Below are 23404 nucleotides of genomic sequence, written 5' to 3' on the forward strand. Positions count from 1 at the left end.
CGCTCGGGGGGCAGAGTGCCGTAACATAATAACTGGCCCTTTAAACTTTTTTTTCCATGGAGGCGAACAGCTCCCTCACAAACCAGCTGCAAGCCCTGGTGCCGGTGATCCAGGATGTCAGCTCGCATGGTGGCCCAGGAGCAGTGGGCATTGTCGCAGGGGCGGGACGCCTTAACCAGTCCTGAACCAAAGTGCCCTCTTCCCGAGGTGTTCTCTGGGGAGAGGAACAAGTTTTTTGCTTTTCAACAGGCGTGTCAGTTGTTTTTTCGGATGCGTCCCCGTTCTCCCGGGTCGGAGGCCAGGAGGGTCGGGCTTATAATGTCCCTGCTGCGGGGCTCTGCCCAGACCTGGGCTTTTTCCATTCCCGAGGGTTCCCCCGGCCTGCAGTCGGTGGACTCCTTTTTCCAGGAACTCGGGGGTATCTTCGATGAACCGCACCGAATGGGGTTGGCGGTTTCTCGGCTGTTGGCGTTGCATCAGGGGTCGCTTTGTGTGGAGGATTATTGCTTCAATTTCAGACACTATGCGGGTGATACTGCATGGAACGATGGCGCTCTGAAAGATGTTTTTCTGCAGGGCCTCTCAGACGCGGTTAAAGAACTATTGATTACCAATCCCGTTCCCGGGTCCTTAAAGGAGGCTGTGGGGCTAGCGGTGAAGGCAGATAGGAGGCTCAGGGCTGCGAAGCAAGATAGACAGTCCATAGAGTCAGCGAGGTCGTTTGTCCTGTTCCCTCCTCTTCCGTACCAGTCTCTGTTCCCGAGCCTATGGAAATGGACCCGCTGGACCCCAAGGAGCGACGCCGGATTCGTTTATTGCATCATCTCTGCCTCTACTCCGGGAAAGCTGGACATCGGGTGATAACCTGCCCCCTGAGGCCTCAGCGCCCACAGTCTGAATCGGCAGAAAGACTCCAAGTCCTCGGCGATTGCAGGGAGGATCGCCTAGGACTACAGGTACGTCCTAGACTTCTGGTATACTGCCAGGTTAGATTCCGGAACTTCTCCCGCCCAGGGCAGGCGTTTAAGCATGCGTTTCGTTGGGCCCCTGATGGCTGAATTTGTGGCGCTGAAGACGCCAATTCGTTTTGCTAGCATTGATGCTACCCCTCTTGCTTCGGGCTTGGTACGATGGAGGACCCCAGTGTTACAGTTCACGGTGGGGGGTCGCCACTCGGAAGATCTATCATTTCTGGTGATGGAGAAAATGTCGGTAGACATGGTACTAGGGATGCCGTGGCTGGCATTGCACAACCCCCAATTCGATTGGGCCACTGGGGAGCTGACCCAGTGGGGACCATCCTGCCATAGCCATCTTGCTCCCCTTCCTCTCTGCTCAGTTGATACCGCGCTCAGTCCCCGTGGTCTGACTTCCCTTCCTACCCCGTCTGCCTGTCCTGCTGCTGATGTCGCCACCGATGTGCTGCAGGGGGGACGGAAGGAAGTGCAAAAGAATCTAGAAGTGGTGGGGTCTCGTATGCAGTTGCGTAGTGGGAAGTCTGTCTGTATCTGAGCCGTGCAGGGTGGGACAGAAGGTGTGCCGGTCCTCTGGAAATCCCAAAAGGAGGGTTCGCAGGGGGTTCCATAAATCTTTAACGAAACCTTTTTGTCCCTTCGGTGACCTGAGCTCACTGCCAGTTATTGGTTCTGTTAGCCACTAGTTAGTCTGTCTGCAGCGAGTCTCAGCAGCTCCTAGTTAGCTAGTCAGCTTCCTCCAGCCTGTCTTTGCTCAGTCTTTGTTTTGTTGGTCTGTTCCACCCGCCTCTTCTGTCGGCACTCTGTCCTCCGTTAGTTAGTTCCATCTAGGTAGTCACCAGATCCCTAGCCAGAGCAGGGACCGCCGCCCAGTTGTCCGCCTGGGGTCAGCCAGGGCCGAGGCAAGTAGGCAGGGACAGTGGGGTGCGGGAAGATCAGGGCACCCCACCTGGCACTCTGGGGGCAGAGTGCCGTAACAGAGTGTCTCTGACCTCTGAGCCTTATTAGCCGTCTCGCGAGACTCTAAATCCTGAAACAGCTGTTTGAGTCTATGTGTTCTTTCTTTCTTAAGTCTCGCGCCATGGGACATGAATACCCCTCTCAGGGTGCATTTTAGTGCTTCCCATTTTATTGGTGCTGGGGTCGTATCGGATATGTGTGCCTCTAGGAAAGTCTCTATTGTCTTATCTAGGTCAGCCTTACAGCCGGGGTCTTTAAGTAAATTGTCGTTAAGTTTCCAATTGTAACCTCTATAGTCCTGTCTCGCTTGGTTTAGCTCTCCTAGGACTGGGGCATGGTCAGACCATATAAAGTTCCCCATGGAACATTTGGGGGAGCCATCTAAGAGTTTATGAGAGACAAAAATATAGTCTATTCTGCTGTACGAATTGTGCACTCGCGAGTGACAGCTAAAGTCCTTGTCGGCCAGGTGGAGAGATCTCCACAGGTCAACAAGGTGGAGACTTACCAGCAGTTTTTTGAGCTTGCGTGTGGTTGAGTGAGGAATCGAGGATTTCCTGGAAGAGGTGTCCAAACATGGGTCCATTGCAACGTTGAAGTCCCCTCCTGCAACGATGGTCCTGTTTCCTGCAAACTCTGACAGCCTCCGGAGAGCTCTGGAGCCAAAGGAAGCCTGGCCCTGATTAGGAAAGTAAAAGTTAGCGAGGGTATAAGTGTCATTTAACCCTTTCCAATCCAATTTGTATCCTGGTTTTCTTAGGGGGCTTACTCTTTTTCTGCTATTATACAACGGCGCTATATGCTGGCTAAAGCCAGTACTGCATGAGGTGACACGTTGAATAGGCTCTGACAGCAGAGAGGCTGGCAATATACAGTAAGAGAACCCCGACGGATGTCTTCCATTATCGGAGCTGTACAGCCTTAAATCAGAATGTCTTCAGAAGTCAGACAGTGGATTGGAAAAGGTTAAGGCCTCATGTCCACGGGGAAAATCAGGCCCGCTACGGATTCTCCATGGAGAATCTGCAGCGGGTCCCTCCTGCCCCGCGGACATGAGCGCTGAAAATAGGAATTTAAAAGAATTTACCCATCCGTAGCGGGCGGGGAAAGTCTTCTCTTCCTCACGGCCGGATCTTCTTTTTCGGCCGGCGGATGAACTCGTCACGGCTGCGGCACGTCCGCCGAGCCGAAGCAAGAAAGATGCGGCCGTGAGGAAGAGAAGACCTTCCCGGTCCACTCCGGATGGGTAAATTCTTTTAAATTCCTATTTTAGGTCTCCCGCGGATCCGGATGGCTTCCATAGGCTTCAATAGAAGCCCGCGGGAGCCGTCCCCGCGGGAGACCCGCATGAAAATGGAGCATGGTCCAGATTTTTTCATGCTCCATTTTTAAAAAAATCCCTTTTATTGACCATCCGCGGGTATTTATCTACCCCGCGGGTGGTCAATGCATCCCTATGGGGTGCGGATCCGCGGGCAGGAGAAGAGTTAAAATCTGTTGCGGATTTTAATTCTTATTTTGCCCGTGGACATGAGCCCTAACAGTTTTAGTTTCAGGGATAGGTATCGTCCCTCGTCCTCCTTTTTGAATTCTATAATCTGTGGTTTTAGGGATCTATGGAAGGCAATGAAGACACCTCCAACTTTGTGATTTGGGTGGGGGGCGTGGTACCAGTATGGGTAGTACCTGTTATGACAACTAGGCGTACTAGTGGTGGTGAAATGGGTTTGCTGGAAGACGGCTTTCAAGACTTTCTTTTTATGGAAGCCATACAGAATTTGGTTTCTTTTCCCAGGGCTATTGAGGCCTCTGGTGTTATAAGAGCTTATTGTCAAAGAAGCCATCTCTTGTGGTCTGGGGGACATCGCCAAGGGTGACAGGATGAAAGCTCTGTAGCTTTAGGGTGGTGGACGGTAAGGTGTGTAGGGTTGAGGGGTGGGAAAGTCCAAGGGGATGAAAGACAGAAGAGAGAGAAAAGAGAAAACTGGAAATATAAATTGTAAACATTTTGAGGCGCTGTCTTAGGCCAGGGAAGACCTCGCCTCCATGCATAGTATTCATGTAGCAACCAAGCTACGGAAGTAGACGTTAACTAAATTGCAGCAACGCGTGCTGCTGGCTTAGTTTGGGGGAAAGTGCACCAAAACACAGGCAGCAGCCCCCCCAAACCCCGGCAACTATATCTGAACCCCGAAGAGGGTATGTCTCGAAGCATCCACGGACTTCAATTGTAGGCATATCGTTAGTTGCATTAGACTAACACAAAGCAGAAATAAGGCCACATCAGGGGGATTCTATCCCCTTCCGGGCTAACATTTCCCGGTTGGGCCAACCAGGTGCTATTCTTCTCTCGGGGGTAACGGATACGGGGCACCAACTTTAGGCCAGTCAGGGATTGCGATCATAGGAAGTTCAAACTTGGCTAAGAATCTCGGAAGGTCGCCGAGGCCTCTGAATATGGCTGTGTTCCCATCTTTTCCCACCTGCAGCTGGAAGGGATATCCCCAGCGGTATGGTATGTTTTTCCCTTTTAGCGCCGAAACCACAGGTCTCAATGCTTTCCGGAGTTGGAGAGTTCTCCTTGATAAGTTGGGTAGCACCAGAAGGGTGGAGTCCTTGTAGGTTAAAGGGCCTTTCTCTCGAATTTTCCTTAATAGTTCCTCTTTTTCTTTGTAGAAGTGTACTCTAGATACTACGTCTCGAGGTCTGGCTGGATCTGTGCTTTTAGGGCCTAGGGATCTGTGAATCCTGTCAATCATCACTGGATTGTCTTCAGTGTGGTTGAGAATGTCGCCGAAGCACTTCATTGCCAATTTTTCTAGGCGGGCTAATTCCACTTCTTCCGTTAAACCTCTTATACGGACATTGTTTCTCCTGTTGCGGTTCTCTATATCGTCCAATTGGGTTAGTATATTGGTTATTTGCGCGGAGTGGTCTTGGAGAATATGGTGGTGTTCAGTGAGTTGTGACTGAAGTTGGTTTTGCGCTTCCTCTGATTCAGCGACTCTGTGCCCTATGTGCTTTATTTCAGCTTGCAGTGTTTCTATTTGCATTTTGTACTAGTTGCTTTAGTCAGCAGGGCATCAATTTCATTTCTTGTGGGGATACTTTTTAGGTGCACTTTCGAATCCCATACGTCGCTATCATCATCAACATCCAGAGCTGCTGTGCCCAAGGTGTTTGCTTGGCTTTTAGATTTGGAGCTCTTTGCAGGTGTTGTTAGAGCTAGAGCAGAGATGACTCTGGGATTTCTGTGTGTGATCTTTTCTGGGTCTGTGTGGGCCTGGGGTTCACTGTGGGGTTCCCCTTCGCTGCTTGCCGGAGATAGGGATCAATTATATGTCTCTTCCCCATATGTCGCCATAGTAAGGGACAAGCAGTCACTCCCCTCCCCCAACTTAGACCTGGGACTTTCACTTACCCGGCCTGGGCAGTCACTGGTTAATTGTTGTGCCTCTGGTGGCCAGGGGGCTTCCGTGCCGGTGTTCCCCCTGCGGGGGTCTTTTGCTCTTGGGGGTTCGGGTGTTCTCCTCTGAGGCCACGGGCTGCACGCAGCCTCTTAGTAATGGCGCCGGTGGCCGTGGGCAGGGCCTGATGCGGGAGGCTTTTAGTTGTTCTGGCCTGCCTCTGTGGCTGGGGAGATGGGTGCCTCTGGTCTCGGGGCTCCGGAGGGCTGCTGTGGGTGGTCAGGGGCTTGGCAGTCTGTCCGGTTACCTTCTCTGAGGTTCCGGCGCGAGCGGAGGGGAGGCTCCTCCCCCTCTCTTGAGCGGCGGCGCCATCCTGAGACCCTCCGGAGCTGCGGGCCGCCCCGGAATATGGTCCATGTAGGCATCCAGCAGGCTCGATTCCTCGCCGCCGAGCATCCCCTGGTCTCCTGGCTTCCTTATTTCTTCCTCAGATGTAGTATTTTGCATTTCTCCCTGATAAATACCACTCTGTTAGTCGCTGCCCACTGTTCAAGCTTGTATAGATCTTTTTGAATCCTCTCTCTTTTCTAGTGTTAGCTATCCCTCCTAGCTTTGTGTCGTTGGCAAACTTGATGAGTTTCCCTTCAATTTCCTCCTCTAGATCATTTATAAAAATGTTGAACAACATGGGGTCTTGTGGTAACCCACTGCAGACATTCTCCCAGTTTGATGTGTAGCCATTTCTGACCACTCTGAGTATGATCACTCAGCCAGTTGCGAATCCACCGAACAGTTGCCTTAGCAATCTAATATTTGGTCATTTTTTCAATAAGGATATGAAATGCTTTGGCAAATGCTTTACTAAAGTCAAGATATAGTAAATCTACTGTATTTCCCTGATAGACCCAGTTGGTGATTCTGTCATAGAAGGACGTTAGATTTTTCTGGCATGACTTGTTTATTACAAACCCATGCTAGATCTGGTTAATTACTGCATTTTCATCAAAGTACTTGCATTCATGGTGTTTAATAATTTGCTCTTTCCCAGTATAGAAGTCAGGCTCACAGGCCTGTAGTTTCCTGGATCCACCTTCTTTTCTTTTTCAAGACAAGGACAACATTTGCCCTTCTCCAAGCTCCTGGGACTTTTGTTCTCCAGGAATTTTCAAAGATTATGACGAGTGGTTCAGCAACTATCTCTCCTGCTCCCTTTAGTGTCCTAGAATGTAATTAATTTGAATCTGGAGACTTGATTAAATTAAAGTTAGCCAAGTATTCCCTCACCATCTTTCTGTTTTTAGATAGCCTGCATTCATTTATTCTCCCACTAGCACAGGGAAGATCAGTTGATGTTACATTTACTTTCTGAGAAAACAGATACAAAATAGGAATTAAAAAGTTTGACCTTAACATAATTTTTAACCATTTCACATTCTGTAAACATCCGATACAACCTTTAACTTTTCTTTTGGCATACCACTCAAATCCTTGTTCACTACTTTTGGCCTTTCTGTCAAGTCTCAATTCATTATTAGCTTTTCTGACACTTGCCTTAGTTTCTGTAGACTGCATTATATTCTTCTTTAGATATGCCCCCCTCTTTCCATTTGCTAAAAAAAAAATTCTTCTTTTGTCATGTGCATAAGTTCTGTGTTCATCCATCCTGGTCTCTTTGAATGCTTCCCATTCTTCCATAGGTTAGGGTTTTTGTTAACGATTGTGCTTTGAGAATCTCATTTCACAATATTTCCCAACCTTCTTGGACATTTCTGTCCTTAAGAACATCCAGCCAATGGATCCTTCCTATCCTCTTTTTGAATTCATTAAAATCTGCCTTTCTGAAATCCAACCTTGAGGTCTGAGTTTTCTCAGGTCTTCCTCCCCTTTTTATTCAAAATTGAAGGATAGCATGATCACCACCTCCTGAGGTCCCAGCCACCCTTATTTCCTCAACCATTTCCTCCCTGTTGGTAAGAATTAGGTCCAAGATAGCAGATCCCCTTGTTTCCTCTTCTACCTTTTGAAAGATAAAGTTGTCAGCAAAAGCGGTTCCCATATTGTTCTAATTTAAAGCTTTCCTAATGAGTGTAGCAAGGTGCCTGGCAAAATATACTTACACTTTTTACTGTTTAGCATTCCCGGTTACCAGGGGGTCCAGACCTTTAAATTCCTCACCGACTACGTACTTTCGAGTTTATTCATTGGATTACAGCATTCAGTTCTAGACCAAGACTTTAAAGCTGAATTTTATATTCGCTATCTTTTACCTCTATGACCAAGTCCTCCAGAAGTTCTTGGCCCATCTCCACTGTACTCTCCCTTAGGGATTTTATTGAAGAGATGTCGCATTCCTTGGATTTAAAAATCTTCTCAGACCTATGGGTTGGAAGCCCTGAGGAACTGTATGTACCAGTGACTGCTGTATGTGAAATAAATACAGACATGCACCAGAACCTAAAGGGGAGTAACCCCAACCTGCCACTAAAATATTTTATATATCACACACACATATACACACACACACACACACACACACACACACACACACATATAAACACTTCTTCTGATCTATTCTACTAAGCCTGATGAAAAACCCTAAGTAGTTTAGAAAATTTGCTGTAACATCATCTCTTTCTGCTAGCCATTAAAAGGTATATCTATAAGATTACTTTGTTTCTCTTACTACGAGCAAATCACAATTTAATAAATTTAACCAATTCCGATTTGTGAGTTATATTGGAGATTTGACACGTTCGGGGGATTTGTTCAAATTTATCTCCTACCCTAGTAAAAAATTCTATCCTATCCTGAAATATTATGAAAATACTAATTAAAAAGACTTCAAATGGAAAAAAGATTACAGATTCTATCAGGGGGTGTTTCAACTTCAACAACAAGCACAAGAGCTGTTTATTCTTGTTTATAGTTATCTAAATTGTAAAATGCCATCTTCAAAAAAACTGTTTGGTCACTGCCGTAACAAGCAGATATTTTAGAATAACAAAAAGCAGTTATAAAAATAAATTTGTTCAAAGTGGTGTATAGCTGTGTGGTTTTGCAGAGCATGCTGCCTATTTGTATACTGTAGCAGGTGCTATCTCATTTTTCGCAGAACAATTTTTTAATGGAAATATATAATCAGAAAGTGACATTATTTAAAGGTTACAGAATATATTCTGTATGAAAAGTAATTACACACATCTTACCAAGTCCTGCAGAAAAAAATTATGCAAATATATTTTTTTGCATTGAGTTTTCCTTCTCATGCAATTAGAAAGCATCATACTTTGCAGGCTCTCTTATTTTGAAGTTTCTAGCGTGGACTTTCACCTCACTGATTAGCTGGTTTCTCTCATTAACCAGAACAAGCTCAGCTCCCTCTTTCAGAGGCTATGTAGCATAATCACACTAACTACACAGCTATTTCCTAATCTATCTCATCTCTCTGGAGTACCAACTGGTCCCATTCCCTGTCACTGCTGATAAAGCAGAAATTCACCCAGAATGAATTATAGCCCTCTGCAATAGTAGCTTTCTCTGCTCTCCTCCACCATGCCCTGGCACTATGACACAGGCCTCTGTAATAGCTCAATGGAAAGGCAGTGAATGCAAAGACAAAGCAAGGGAGCAAGCTAGGGGATACGTCAGTCAGTTTACTGTAACAGAATTGGACAAGATTTCAGTCCTCCAGTCTGAAGTGTCTTCTATAACAATACAAGCATAGAAATCAAACAATCATCATTTTTTAATGAAAATCATTTACAATACTTTAATTTAAAAAATAAACATTGATTAAAAGAAAAAAGGGCAAAGGTTTACATACCTTTTAAATCAGGTTGTGTTATTAACATTTTAAAATTCTGGTATTTTGTTATATTTACTATCTTAAGTAACAAAAAATGTAATAGTTCAGCTTTCATGCTGTTTGCTAAAGCAGTCATAATACGCTGTCAGTTTGTTTTCTGCAATTTTGCCGTGTACGCTAGGGATTTCAAAGCACAGGCGAAATTAGGAACAGGACTTGCTTGAATATAAACAGTTTATCTACCACTGGTTTTCATTAAAAGCTCTGTTACTCTCCCCTGCTCCTAAAATATTGCCACCTTATATAAGAAAAATATTTAGAAATTTATGTAACAAAACTGTCCAATTGCAGCATACAGTGTGGCCACATGATCACTGGACACTGCAGTACTTTGGAAAACAGAGGCCTGCTGTAGTGGGGAAGATCAATTGGTAAGTATATTTGTGTTCCAAATTTAACTTTATTAGATCACAAACAGTAAGGCTTCATGTCCACGGGCGGAATAGAGTTCGCATTCGGGAGCCTCCAACAGAATCCGACCTTGCCTGCAGCTGAGGACCCTGCTTATCTGTCTAGGTCTTCTATTTTCTTCACTGTGGATGTGTGCGGAAGCACCGGTCAGCGCGCCACTGCACATACGCAATGGAGGCTTTTTTTTTTAAAAACTCCTGCTTTCCGGTGGAATCTGCAACCCATCCACGAATCAATTGCAGATGGGCCGCGAATCGGATGGCTTCTATTGACTTCAATGTAAGCTGTCCGTGTGGGAACTGCACTAATGGAGCATGCTGCGATCTGTTTTTTGAACCAAAAAAATCCGCAAAACAAATCCGCATGCTTCAATTCATGTGCGGACTCATGCTTCACTATGGGCGACTTGATTTGCGTGGATTCCACAAATCAGATCCGCCCGTGGACATTGGGCCTTAGACAAAACGTTAGGCTTTTCATTCAGAGGGTTGTTCAAGCAGCACACAGGAAACTTCAAGGTTAATATTCACATCATCAGATGCATCTTTATTGTATCAATCAGTAAAAACGTTTTGTGGTCTTTGTCAAGTTTGACAAGGTCTGTGATTTTACCAATTTTTATAAATTTTCCTTTGTACATTAGATATAAATTTATTTTTAACCCATTAACACCACAGGACATAAGTTTACGCCTTGGGTGCATGGTACTTAACGTGACGGGATGTAAACTGATGTCCTGTCGATGGCATGGGCTCAGAAGTGAGCCTGCACCATCCCACAGTGGGAACTGGCAGTGACAGCCAGCCTCCCACTGCACTCGCGGGGATCCCAGCTGTTAACCCCTTTTATTGCACAATCAATGTTGATTGCGATGTGTAAAGGATTCACAGAGTGTGCGCGTTTTCTGTGACGTCATCGTCCCTCCGATATATAATCGCCAGGCAATGTTGTCAGGGCCTGCGATTGCTATTGTAAGTAATAATGCACTGCAGTACAGAAGCACTGAAATGCATTACCATAGCTATTCTGATTCAAGTTCCCTACAGGAACATAAAAAAAATGTAAAAGAAGAAAAATAGTAAAAAAACGAAAACTTTTTTTGCGCACTTGCCCCTTTGTATATATATATTTTTTTAAATTCTCATATATTTGGTATCATCATATTTTTAAAGCGCTGTACAATAAATTGAGCACACTATTTATCCTGCATGGCAAGAACTTTAAAAATGCTTATTTTATGCTTATTTTGACTCCCAAAAAATGCAATAAAAAAAAGTAATCACAAAAGCCGTACATACCCCAATATGGAACCAATAAAAACTGCAGCTCATCATGATAAGAAACAAGCTATCACAGGGCTCTGATGAAAAGATAAAAGTTATGGAACTTTGGATGCAACAATGCAAAAATAAAAAAAAAAGGGTTTTTATTGTATAAAAGTTGAAAAAAAAAACCATAAAACAAATTGTATGTTTTGGTACTATCTTAATCATACCAACCTGCAAAGAAAAAAAAAAAAAGTATGTCATGTATGCTGTATGATTAAAGCTGGAGAAAAAAAACAAACTGAAAGAATTGCTGTTCTTTTCTCTCTGCCCTCCAAAAATAATGTAATAAAAGTTTACAATACATTATACGTACTCCAGAAAAATGGTACCAATGAAAAACTACAGTTCGCCACACAAAAAACAAGCCCTCATTTGGTCATGTTGACTAGAAAATAAAAAAAATTATGGCTTTTGAAAAGTGGAGAAGAAAGTCCCCCAAAATTGTCGTGCCCTTATGACCAAAATAGCCCATGTACACTATATGGACATAAGTATTTGGACACTGCATGTTTTTCAGAAAAAGTGCATTATTCTATTTAGTAATGTGTAGGCCCTTGCATTACAGCGGCAATACGTCGAGGCATACTTCCACAAATTCTTTAAGTCTGGGCAGGAATAGCTCACCATTCATCATGCAAGGCTGTGAGAAGAGATTGTTGTGAAGATGGGCATGGGTGGCAGTGTCGTACCCGTCACTCCAGTTCGTTCCACAAGTGCTCAATTGGATAAATGGTTATTACAAAATGAGCAGCTTTTTATTTTACCCATGCTCTTCCCAGCATACCGTTCGGCAAACTCAGTATTTGCATATTTGCTGATTTTCTGCAATGTCCAAATACTTTTGTCCATATAGTTTACTTAAGGGGTTAAACTGCATAGGAGGCAAGCATCATGGAGTAGCTACTTAACTGTTGACTACGATGCTGGTGCTTTGAAGGAACTATTTAATAAAGCTGCTAGCTGTGAATTGCCAGTTTCTTAAACTAGATACTCCGATGTGTTTAATCTTCCTGTACAGTTGTGTATCAGCGTCTTTCCACTTCTTTCGAGTCTGGTTAGATGTAATTTTATGTTGCCCTATGGAAGGATTGTAGCCACCTCTGTAACATGTCCAGAAAAAAATTGTCACATAGAATAACTTTTCTTTACAAGAAAGTGCTTTTTTGAGACTATAAATCCACAAATGCCAATGTTCCAGATACTGAAGAAGTCCAGTTTAAGGTCCTTAAACAGCAACATGAGTTTTAAGCTATGCTAGTGACTAACACTTTCACATGATAATTTAGGATTAGACAACTTAATTGATTACACAACTAAAGTGATGGTCGACGAAAAATGGTTTTCTGTAGATATTCCATTAAAATCAACAATTTCCCTAGATGACCGGCATTTTCGTCTCAACTGTTTTTTTACATTATTCAAAGCAGTGATTTTTCTGTCAAGGACAGAGCAGGTGTAAGAAAGAATGTAAAGAAAAAACGGTCATTGTCTGTTTCTCTAAAGTTCTATAAAGCAGCTCGTATCGCCACAGACAACACCATCGAGAGCCGCGACAGCTCCCTGAACTCATGGCAAACTGCCGATTTTGCAAAGGGAAGATGCGACCCGCTGCTAACTGTGCCAGCGGTGGAAAGGATTGTTAAAGTAAACCACCTTTACTAAATATTTTTCAAAACTGTTGCAGCAGTACCATAAAGCAGTCAGTAGGCTCCGATTCTAAAATAGCACCAGATGTACAAATGGGATTACCTCTGTGGAGTTCAATTAATTTGAATCCTTCAAAACGAAGAAAAGGACATCTATAAAAAGGCATCCATGAACCGTATTCCTCAGGTAGAGAAAATTGTTAAATGCTTTACACATTTATAGATGGGAAGAATTTTTTTTCCTTTAGCAATGAATTATAAAATGTGAGTAGTCAATTTGGTGTTGAAAAAAATCTTTATAGTAATCAAAGCAAGAAAAAGCTTCAACAAATATATCAAATTGATTTATATATAAATACAGGAGTACAGCAAACATTTAATTTACTTCTACTACAACATATTTTAAATACCCCGAATCATCATAAGTCAATAAAACCTTAATGTATTTTCACAGTATCTGTACAGTCGTGTTAAAAGGGAAAAAAACCACATCTAAACCCATGTCTACAAAAATGACACTGCAATACAAAAATAGTTAAAACCGCTCAAAATCCCTGAACCTTTTCTTAGAGATGGCTCTGTACACAGCATGTTTTCCATTAACATAACAGACAAAACACACAAAAAGGGAGAAGTTGACAATGTGCAATAGTAGGCATGTACTGCCACAATCAATACAGAACACACTGTCACACTTCACAGAATTGGTTGGAGATAAATCAGCGCAACTCTCTAATTGAGCACAGATTTGCACACAAACAAAATATGTACAGCATGTTTCGCTATACCATCACCTGTTTAACCCTACTGTCAAATGATACAAAAACAGGTAAAAGCCTGAGTAATATTGTGTAATAAACATAACACAATATAAATGAATTCTCATCTCAAGAAATGCGAGTACCCGAGTGAATCATATGCAGCAATTCTGGTAGTGTAGCAGGTAAAGGCAATTCAAAACGGAGGGTGTAAAGTTGAAAAAAATGTATACATAACAGTAATTACCCTACACATTTATGTATGAAGAATGTGTTCAATCTGCAACATCTGCACAAATAAATATTCTTTTTTACTCAATTATAAAGACGCTATTGTTTTCTGAAGTGATAATGGAGCTGGTAAACTAGATGTGTCCTTGCCTACTATCTAACAAAAGGAACTGCAGATGCTTAAAAGTTTCCTCTTTCCTAGTACATTTAACCCAGACTATTCCACTTGACAGCCGACGGGCTAGCAATTCAGTGTAATACGCAAATTACTGCACTGATTTACAGACAAATTTTCCCAATTTCACAAGGACAAATTAGTAAATTATGCTAAGGTCATTCAATTTAAGTTGTATTGAAAACACTAGAGAGGTAAATTAACAACAGTTCACATTTAATTAAAGGACTTAAAGAGTGCACTAGGCTGTTGTACTTCTTTTAGAATTCTGACATTTGCTAACAACATTGTAGTAGCAAAGGAAGAGACTGGGTATCACTATTAAAAGGGGTCTTCTGGAACTAAAAATAAAAAAAATGAGGGGCATGGAATGGTGTACAAAAAAAGATATAAGGTATTTTCACCTTCTTCAGTGGTCCATCCATCCAGCACAGAAGCCTCATTCCCTGACCCTCCAAACCAAGAAGACGCTCCAGCAGTCACGTGCTATTTGCTGTACACGTGACTGCTCAGCCAACCACAGGGTTCAGTGGTCACATGTTCATCACAGGAGAATCTTTCAGCTGTGATTCACCAGGTGGACACTTGCACCAGGAACGGCACGTGACATGTCAGAGTTTCTTCCTAGATCAGAGCAGCAGGGATATGAACTCTTGCATTATCCTGGGGATATGGGAATAGAGTACAGCTTTTTTTATTTAATTTACCACTATTCCTGGTCTCTTTTTTTTTTTAGTCACAGAACACCCCTTTAATGGGCTACATGGAGCGTGCTGAAGCTCAAAGAATTACAATGCAGCTCCAAAAATGATAGATAAATTAGCCACTTAAGTACTAAAAGAAGCACTACCAGATGCACAGCTGCACTCAAGAAGAATATACAGGAAAGTCTCTAGTTTTCAACACGCAACCCAATTTGTTGGAGGCTTTCAAGCAAAGCTCAGCCACTTCAAGCCATTAAAATAATGCGGCCAACAGTGTAAATAGAAAGTCTAGAAATGCCCAAGAGTCGCAAGTTACTGAATGGTTGAAATAGTAAGCATAGTCTGAAAAGGTTAAAGTGGCGATAGCTACTGAAATAATCTGTTTTAGATTATGGTCTTTTTTACAGTTGACTGTTTTGGAATGTTAAAGGGGCTGTCTCGCGGCAGCAAGTGGGGTTATACACTTCTGTATGGCCATATTAATGCACTTTGTAATGTACATCGTGCATTTAATATGAGCCATACAGAAGTTATTCAGTTACCTGCTCCGTTGCTAGCGTCCCCATCGCCATGGTGCCGTCTAACTTCAGCATCTAATCGCCCGATTAGACGCGCTTGCGCAGATGGATCTTTTCCCTTCGGCTCGGTCCGGCAGCAGCGGCTTTCTGGCTCCGCCCCGTTGTATGCATCATTGCGTAGCTCCGCCCCGTCACATGTGCCGATTCCAGCCTCCTGATTGTATATTACAAAGTGCATTAATATGGCCATACAGAAGTGCATAACCCCACTTGCTGCCGCGGGACAACCCCTTTAATCAACTTTTTGACTAAATTTTGATAAAGGGCGTCTGGATGGATCAATCATGCATGTCTAAAGCAAAAAAAAAAGAATTATGGTCTCCAAATAAAATCAAGCTTTAAAATAAGAGTGCAAAGTCTGTAATTAACTGCGCCGTAAACATAACATTTCATTGTATTGCATGTGCTTTACTTGCAGCCAATATTTGTCTGCCATAGTAAATAAGAATTTTTTTTACATACCAGTACAGTTTGTTGGATTTTCCAATGACACCCCATTTTATCCATCATTAAAAATAGCCATCATTAATGTAATCACATAATGCTTACAAAGTTTTTAAAAAAAACGGTGTTACAAAAATCCACCTTTCCTGATGAGCCGCTAGATACTAAAATACAAGTTCTAAAAACATCTCAGTCATTTTTAAATTAATGCTGACACACAGATTTTCAATTACCAGTTCATTTGTGCAAATTCAATGAAATTCAAGTGAGTGCAAATTAAGTGTAGTATAAATAGAATATTAGTGACCTAGATGCATATCCGATCAGAATTATTGACCTGATGAACTCATTTCAAAGACATATGCATTTCAGAACACCTTGGGAAACATAAGTGGACATGACACCTAAACGAAGCCTAGAAACAGCCATTTAAACAATTTCACATGTGAGACAACAGCACTGAGTGAAGATACTCCGTACCTCAGTGTCTAACCCTAGGGTGATTCTTTAACAAAATGATTTAGCCCATTAAATAGGGGTCTACATTTTACACAGACTTCTGGTTAAAAAAAACATATATATATATATACAAAAACACATAAAATGGAAGCACAAACTTATTATTTGCCATTAACCAAATATTAAATAGAAGACATCTCAAATTGGTGAAGCTAATAAAAATGTATGCAATTTTTTTTGTCTACATAAAAAAAAAATGAAAGCTACAAAAGAAGCAAAACATGGGTATGCCTGATTTTCTTTTATCAGTACAAGTGCTTGTGCGTCAAGTATTAAATGCAATGTTTATCACATGGCAGGTCTCTGAAATCTAAAAAGAAAGAAAATAAGGCACTGTACTTAACATTCACTGTTAAAAACAAAAACAAAAACAAAAAATACAAAAACTAGAGAATAACTTACACTTAAAGCACCAGAGGGAGAAAACGTTAACTTCCCCACTACCACACATCACAATGCCTTTGTAATATAGATAACAAGGGTTGCTACAGCTTATTTAGGAGGTTCACAATTAATGCAAAAGAATGTACAATAGTACATAGGTAACAGTTTCTAGCTCGTTATTTAATTTCAAGTGATCGCCCATTGCGAGTGGGAGGCCCCGGCTGTGACCTTGGTTTGCGGTGTCTCACTTTGGATGCTACATTTATTTTGTTGTTTGCAGAGAAATTACATATTTTTTTATGTAGTTCCTTTTTCCTATGTGAAGATGACAAACTAGTAATTTTAGGGGAATCAGACAAATTTGGGGGACCCGGTCTAAGTTTAGTTGATCTTGTCTCGTGTTTAAGAACAAATTGTGATTTGTGGGATTGTTTTTGCATAGGAGTTTTTGCCTTTTCTTTCCTTAAGCTTGCTTTATAAACAGCAGCTTTTCCAACCTGTTTCTTCGGGGCTTGAGAATTGGAAGTCAAGTTGATTTTACTTAAATTACAGGCTTTAGTTTTTGTAGGTACCATAATTTTGTTGATATGGGATCTGTTTTTTAATATTTCTTGCTTTGCTTCAACTTTTTTCTTTTTATTAGGCCGTTCAACAGATTCTGTCATGGAGTCATTTCTGCAACGTTTCTTACTGTGAGGTTTTATCGATGGAGGAGGTGAGGCAAGGGCATTTGGAATTTTTTGCAAGCTCAATTCCTTAGTGGAGATATCTTTAATATTTTCAACATGGTCCAATTTACTTTCAGTATTCTTTATCATCAACACTTTCTTGTGTTTACTTACGGTAGAAGACTGATATTTTAAATTGTCCCTCAGTCTGTTGTATTTTTGCAGGATATGAACAGAAGCAGTCTTTTTAACATATGGTTCTTGCTTTTTGCAGTCAGTCGGTTCTTTCACGGTATCTTTAGGTACTTGATTAAGTGGTACAATGCTGTTCTCCATCAATTGATTCAATGAATTCTGAGTTGGTATGTCGTTGCGCGCTGGAAAAACTGAAGCAAATTTCTTTAGATGTTTTTTCAAGCGCTGAGCCTGCTGTATGTGAGGATATAGACTTTGGTTTGAATACTTCGGAGATGGCATCATTGGCAGCTGATGTTCCTCAGGGAGACGAGTGTTTAATTTCTTCACAATCACTAAAGACTTGGTTTCTGTGGTTTCCATAAACCATCTACAAACATCTGATAATTTAAAAGAATTTATAAATAACATTTGCACTGGAGACGTTCTTGGTGCATCTTGGACACTTTTAGGTCTACGAACTCTTTTCTTCGTTTTCCAAATCTCTTTTAATCGGTCGGCTTTATTTTTGGACTTTGTCACATTTGCGGTTTCTCTTTCCAGTGGAATCCAGTTTTTGTGAACGGTTGTGTATTTGTCATTAAAATTAGAGATACGCTCCTGATTTTCTTCTTCGGAACACCAGTCTATAAATTTTGGTCTATTTATTTGCTTATTTTCAGACAGGTTCTTTGATTTATTAGATTTACAGTACTTTGTATTCTTTAAGATTTTTAATGCAACATGTTTAGTGCTACTCCTAGTTCGACAATTGGAGGCATTTTCTGATGGCCTTTTATTACACTTCTGTAGTTGCAACTGACAAGCATTTCTCAGATTTGCTGTACTACACTTACTTTCTGCATCCATCTTTACGCAATTGTGTTGACTTTCTTTTGCAAAAGAAACCATTCGCTTATCACAATCTATCAGCAAACATATCTTGAGGTTTTCAGACATCTTAAAGGGGGATGAATAATTACTTAACATCCTTTCATAAAGTAATGGTTTTCTCTCTCTATGACTGTTTAACGAGGCAGCAAAATCATTTTCATCATGACTGGTATCATGACGTGAATTAATGATATTAGCACATGTTGTATTTTCTGTTTTTAATTCCACAAACCTCTCTGCTGAGTTGGTGTCTTTAATGTAAGACACAAGAACCAGAAGAGAAGGTATTTTCTGTAAAGGTGGGTCACCATGGGTTTCACGACTCCTAAGACATCTGTCAGTTGGGGCAGGAATTTTTTTATGCTTCTTTGATGCTGTTTGAGGTTTACTTGTATTCTTGTTGCTCATTAAAAAGTTATCATTTTTGCCTAGATTAACTGCAACCATCTTGCTTTCCCCATTAACCTCTTTGGTTTTCAAGGGCTCCTCAAGTGTGTAATTGTTGTGGCATCCAGAAGAAGTTACACTATCACATGGTTTCATATCCTCTATTGAAACATTTGCTTCTAGTCTCTCATTACTATTTCCAACATGTTTTGCACATTTATTTAAAGGACTTTGAAAATGTTCCATGGGTCTTAAGGAGTCAAGTACGGGACAATTCAGTTGACCAACTAAAGATTGAGGGGTATTTACACTCTCAAATATTCGATCTTTTGTCTCCATTTTAACAGAATGATTAAAAGCTCGGGCGAGACCATTCTTTAGATTTTCTAATCTGTTGAAATCTATGAGGTGTACATTGTTTGCACCAATACTTGGCCCGGGGAGCTGATGCAAATTCATTACACCAACGGCACTACTAAGATCAACTTGTGAAGCTTTAAAAATCTGACTTTCAGAATTTTCTTTAGGTAGATCACCAGAAGACATCTTCATTAATAGCTGCTGTTCAGAGGTAACAGCAGGATCAGTAATAACAGCTTCAGAAATCTCTGCCGGTAAAATCTTGGTTTCAACAAGACTGGAAGAACCAAAGTGCGGGAAATCTTTGTCAGGGATCCCATTGGGTAGTGAAGATGAATATGCAGAAGGAAGACTTGTGTGGCTGCATTGTAAGGTAACAGAGGTTTCTTCCACTACTGTATTATGTGGATAACACTTGGGTGGTGTTGCATTATGTTCAGAAAGCACACGGTTATTAGTTATTGAAACTCCCATATCTAGTAATGTGGTACCTGATCTGTTGACTTGACTGTATGAATTATTGGAACAGGAGACATCAACGTCTGGATCTACAGCCAATTTAACTACACTTTTTTCATGATCATTTACAGATAAAGAATGGGAATCTATATTCACTACAGAAGGATTCGGTTTCATCTTTGGAATTTCATCAACATGTTCACGAAGTGCCAGGTCAGAGTGGGTGCTTGGAACATGTGCTTTTTCGAGTTCATCTTGTGTAAGAGAAAACAAAGCTATGAAAGAATCAGAGACATGATCTACTGGCTTTCTAGCCATACCGAAACTTTGATCACAACAATTTTCAGATTCGCTTCTAGAACAATTTGGTATTATCTCTCTCAATTCATCATTCTGTTGTAGAGAATTAAAAGAACCCGTCTCTACACTTTTCTCTACTACATGAATCAGTGATGCAACATCTGTGGAAGGTAGTGTCTCAATCAGGTCATTAGGAATAATTAATGCTTTAGCAAAATCTATTGCAGAATTTCCTTTGTCTTCAACTTTTGAGCTTCTTATCAATGTGCGAACAGTGGACAATTCACAGCAGTCGTCACTAAATAGATATCCTCTGGTACTTTTCCGAGCAGTCTTCCGAGAACCAACTATAGCTTTATGGTTTTCAAAGTGGCATTCAGGTGTAATTGGCTCACTAATGTAAACTACATCACATTGTTTATCACAATCATTTGTCATCAAGACTCGGGAATGCTTGCATTTAACGGTTTTTAAGCGCTTATTTTCATGCAACCTGACTTTTTGTAAAGCAGAACCAGAATGGTCAGTAAGATTCTGAAATGGACTCTCACAAAGGTTGCCAAGCATCTTTACAGTCACTGACGTTACTGAATTTTCCTGATTTAATTTACAGTCACTGCAGTCCAAAAGTGTTTGATTAGGATTCATGTATTGCGTGTTTTCTTTATTTGCAATTTTTGGGACGTTTGTAGGGAGATCAGATCCTGGTGAATCATTGAGTGTGTTTAATGCAGAGTTACTGTGTGAAAGAACACCATGTTCTAAAAAAACAGTCTGACCAACTTCAGATGTTTTTGCAAAAATTGTTCCTGCTTTTTCCTCTGTGGTTGGAATACCTACAGGATTATCCGTAATGATTTGGTCTATGGCATGATCTTCCTTGGAATCTGAGGAGATGGAAACCTTTGAAAGATAATCTGAACATCGTGGCATTCCACTATGGTAGTTGTCCTCGTGTAGAGTTGTTGGAGTATTTGTTGGAACTTTACAATTCAAACAAGTTTCAGGGGCAGATTTGTTTATCTGCACAAGGGAGAAGTTTACTTTTCTATTAGAACAGGAATGATCATAAACTTCTATATTAGCATTTTCAATTTCCGAAACGGAGGCACTTTGTCTTTTAGATTTCATTACGGCTTCTTCAGTGCATAAATTGTTCAACACAAGAATAAACTGCTTTTGGTGATGCGAACACAGCTTGGCCATGAACGTTTCCAGTGATACACTTGTTGAATTATTAGGGTCTATTGCTTTTCTTTCTGTATCCTGAGTGCTGGAAAGAGGAAAAAAATAAAAAAATTTAGTAGGGAAATGACACATCAATAAAGTCAACATTCCTAGCAAGTTTTTCCTAGGAGTGTGACTGCATTGCTATAATGCTTTGTAAGTGTTTAGAAAAACAGTGTAAAATAATCTAACCTTGAAATAAAATATCCTTGAACATTCCAGAAGCACTAGTGCAATTATTATTTTTTTTAATAAAAACTTGACAATGTTCAAGCCTGCATATTATACGTTAATGATAATAAACCTAAAAAGGGGTTTTCCCATTATCTAGAAAGAAAAAAAATCTATACTTCCTGGTTGCTGCTGAATAGGATGCATAGATCTCTATTACTCCCCAAATGCACACCTTTCACAACCTGATTGGTTGTTTGGATTTACTCATTCCCGGTGATTGGTTATTTGGGTTGCCTGATTCACGGTGATTGGTTAGTTGAGTTGCCTGATTCACAGTGATTGGTTAGTTGAGTTGCCTGATTCACAGTGATTGGTTAGTTGAGTTGCCTGATTCACAGTGATTGGTTAGTTGAGTTGCCTGATTCACGGTGATTAGTTATTTGGGTTGCCTGATTCACGGTGATTGGTTATTTGGGTTGGTTCCTGTAGAAGTGGGGAGTAAAAGGCTAATATGCAAACAGGGCATGTGACTGCTGTAGCCAATTATGGGCTATAGAAAGTCACCACTGTGGCCAGTGATTGGCTGCAGCAACCAGAAAGTACAGAGAAGCTGTGAAGCAATTTTAGGTAGTGGGAAAACCCCTTTAATGTGTTTGTAATGAATTCCAATACACCAAGAACACACAAGTCTAATTAATGAATATTTGTAGAGTTGGAGGCAATAAGATAGTTTACTGTTGACAATCAGTAAAACAAATCGATACGTCATTTACTATATAAAGAGTAAATAAGACGGCGTTCCAATTAAAGGGGATAGGTTTGTTTGGGGCTTTCTATACTACTGTACAATTGGTGCAAACAACTTTTATAATTGTAATAATGAAGAAACATCGAATAAAACCACAACTTTATATAGGCTTATTAGTCTAAAAGTATGTTCATATGAAGCATATATGCTGCATATTTTCCACTGCCCGTTTGCATGCAGCAAGCAGCGTATGACAAGCAAATTGGGTGAGATTTAAGGAAATCTATCCCAAGCTACACAAAATAAATCTGCATTGTAAATGGGCCTGTGGTGCGGCTTTTCAATCTGGAGCAAGCCAAGTTAAATTGTGGATTTTCACTACAGACATTACCCCTTCAAATAAACAAGATGAGATCCACAGTGAGTCTGTATCTAATGTATCTGGATTTTTCACTGCAGACAATTTGGACGTACATCAAAAGTGCATAAGTTTATAAAAAGAAGCAACCTACATAAAAAAGGAGTGCCTTGATATGCTTTGAGATTTTAGCACATTTTGACTCATTTCAATTGCTGCTTATGATGGTTTCAACATGTAAAATTATTATAGATGTCCACTTTCTGTAGTCAAAATCTCGTTTGTAGACCTTCCAGTATGCTAATATCAATCATAATACCTAAATATTGCCATGTGCAAATGCAATTGCTTGATAGTCAGAAAATATATCACCCGTTTACAATTTGGTGCTGTAATTTTGTTTTTTCAAAGACCAATAGTAACTACTTGTACATAAGAAAAATCGGCATATTATATGCATTATTAAAGTATGTAAGGGCACCTGAAGTCTAAATACCCCGCATTATTTGTGATGCATTTTGGAAAGGCTTACACATATTTACATCAAACACATTAATCAAATGCAAATATAATTAAAGAGGTTTTCAGACTTGTAGAATCACTGTAAATCCAGCTCCTCGTGCTCCAACATAACAAGTATACACTCCCCTCTCTCGGTTCCTGCTGTGTCTCATGCCGATGTCCAGTCCTCTGCGCCTGTGATTGCTTACAGACTGCAGTCCCGTCTGGTTTAGGGGAAGTCACAGGCACTGCAGCCAATAACAGAGTTCAATGATTGATCACAGGGCTCTGTTATTTGCTGCAGGGCCTGTGACTTCCTGTAGACAGGCTTGGCCAGCCTGTAAACATAACACCACTGCAGAGATTCAGAGGAGCGCCGCAGGACACAGCAGGAGTGGGGAGAGGCGAGTATATGCTTATTTGTTATGTTAGAGCATGAGGAGCGCCGTGCCCCTTCGTCAGTTATCGTTCTTTGTTGGCTCCTCTTGGCAGATGAAGACGGACACGGACTTCTATGGACAACTATGTGCCTATGTTCAGCTGCTGAGAAGAGTTGATCACTCGGACATGTCAAAAGTTTTTAAAAGTGCTAAAAGTCTAGTTAGTCTTTAAGGTTGGAGAAGGACTTCAGGTGTGGAAATTTATTAAAATCGTTACTCTTGTTTTTGTGGGTCGAACACACAGTGTGTAAGGACTCAAAACGTCTTCCCAACTGAGTTTCCAATTTACCACACGATAACAATTTTGGATTCTCATTTCGCAAAAAGCTA

At 41.1% G+C, this 23404-nt stretch overlaps 1 protein-coding gene across 2 annotated transcripts in view; it reads right to left on the reverse strand.

The window, feature by feature from the left end:
- Window positions 1-12873: 12873 nt before the first annotated feature.
- Window positions 12874-23404, reverse strand: part of LCOR (ligand dependent nuclear receptor corepressor) — a 66800-nt gene continuing 56269 nt past the window's right edge. For both annotated transcript variants that reach the window (XM_066601329.1, XM_066601330.1), the window contains one exon: window positions 12874-20899. In XM_066601329.1, coding sequence (XP_066457426.1) covers window positions 16561-20899 — 4339 coding nt within the window. In that variant the 3' untranslated portion in view covers window positions 12874-16560. The remainder of the gene's footprint in view (window positions 20900-23404) is intronic.

The sequence above is a fragment of the Eleutherodactylus coqui genome, chromosome 4, assembly GCF_035609145.1.
Source record: "Eleutherodactylus coqui strain aEleCoq1 chromosome 4, aEleCoq1.hap1, whole genome shotgun sequence".
In the NCBI taxonomy this organism is placed as follows: Eukaryota; Metazoa; Chordata; class Amphibia; order Anura; family Eleutherodactylidae; genus Eleutherodactylus; species Eleutherodactylus coqui.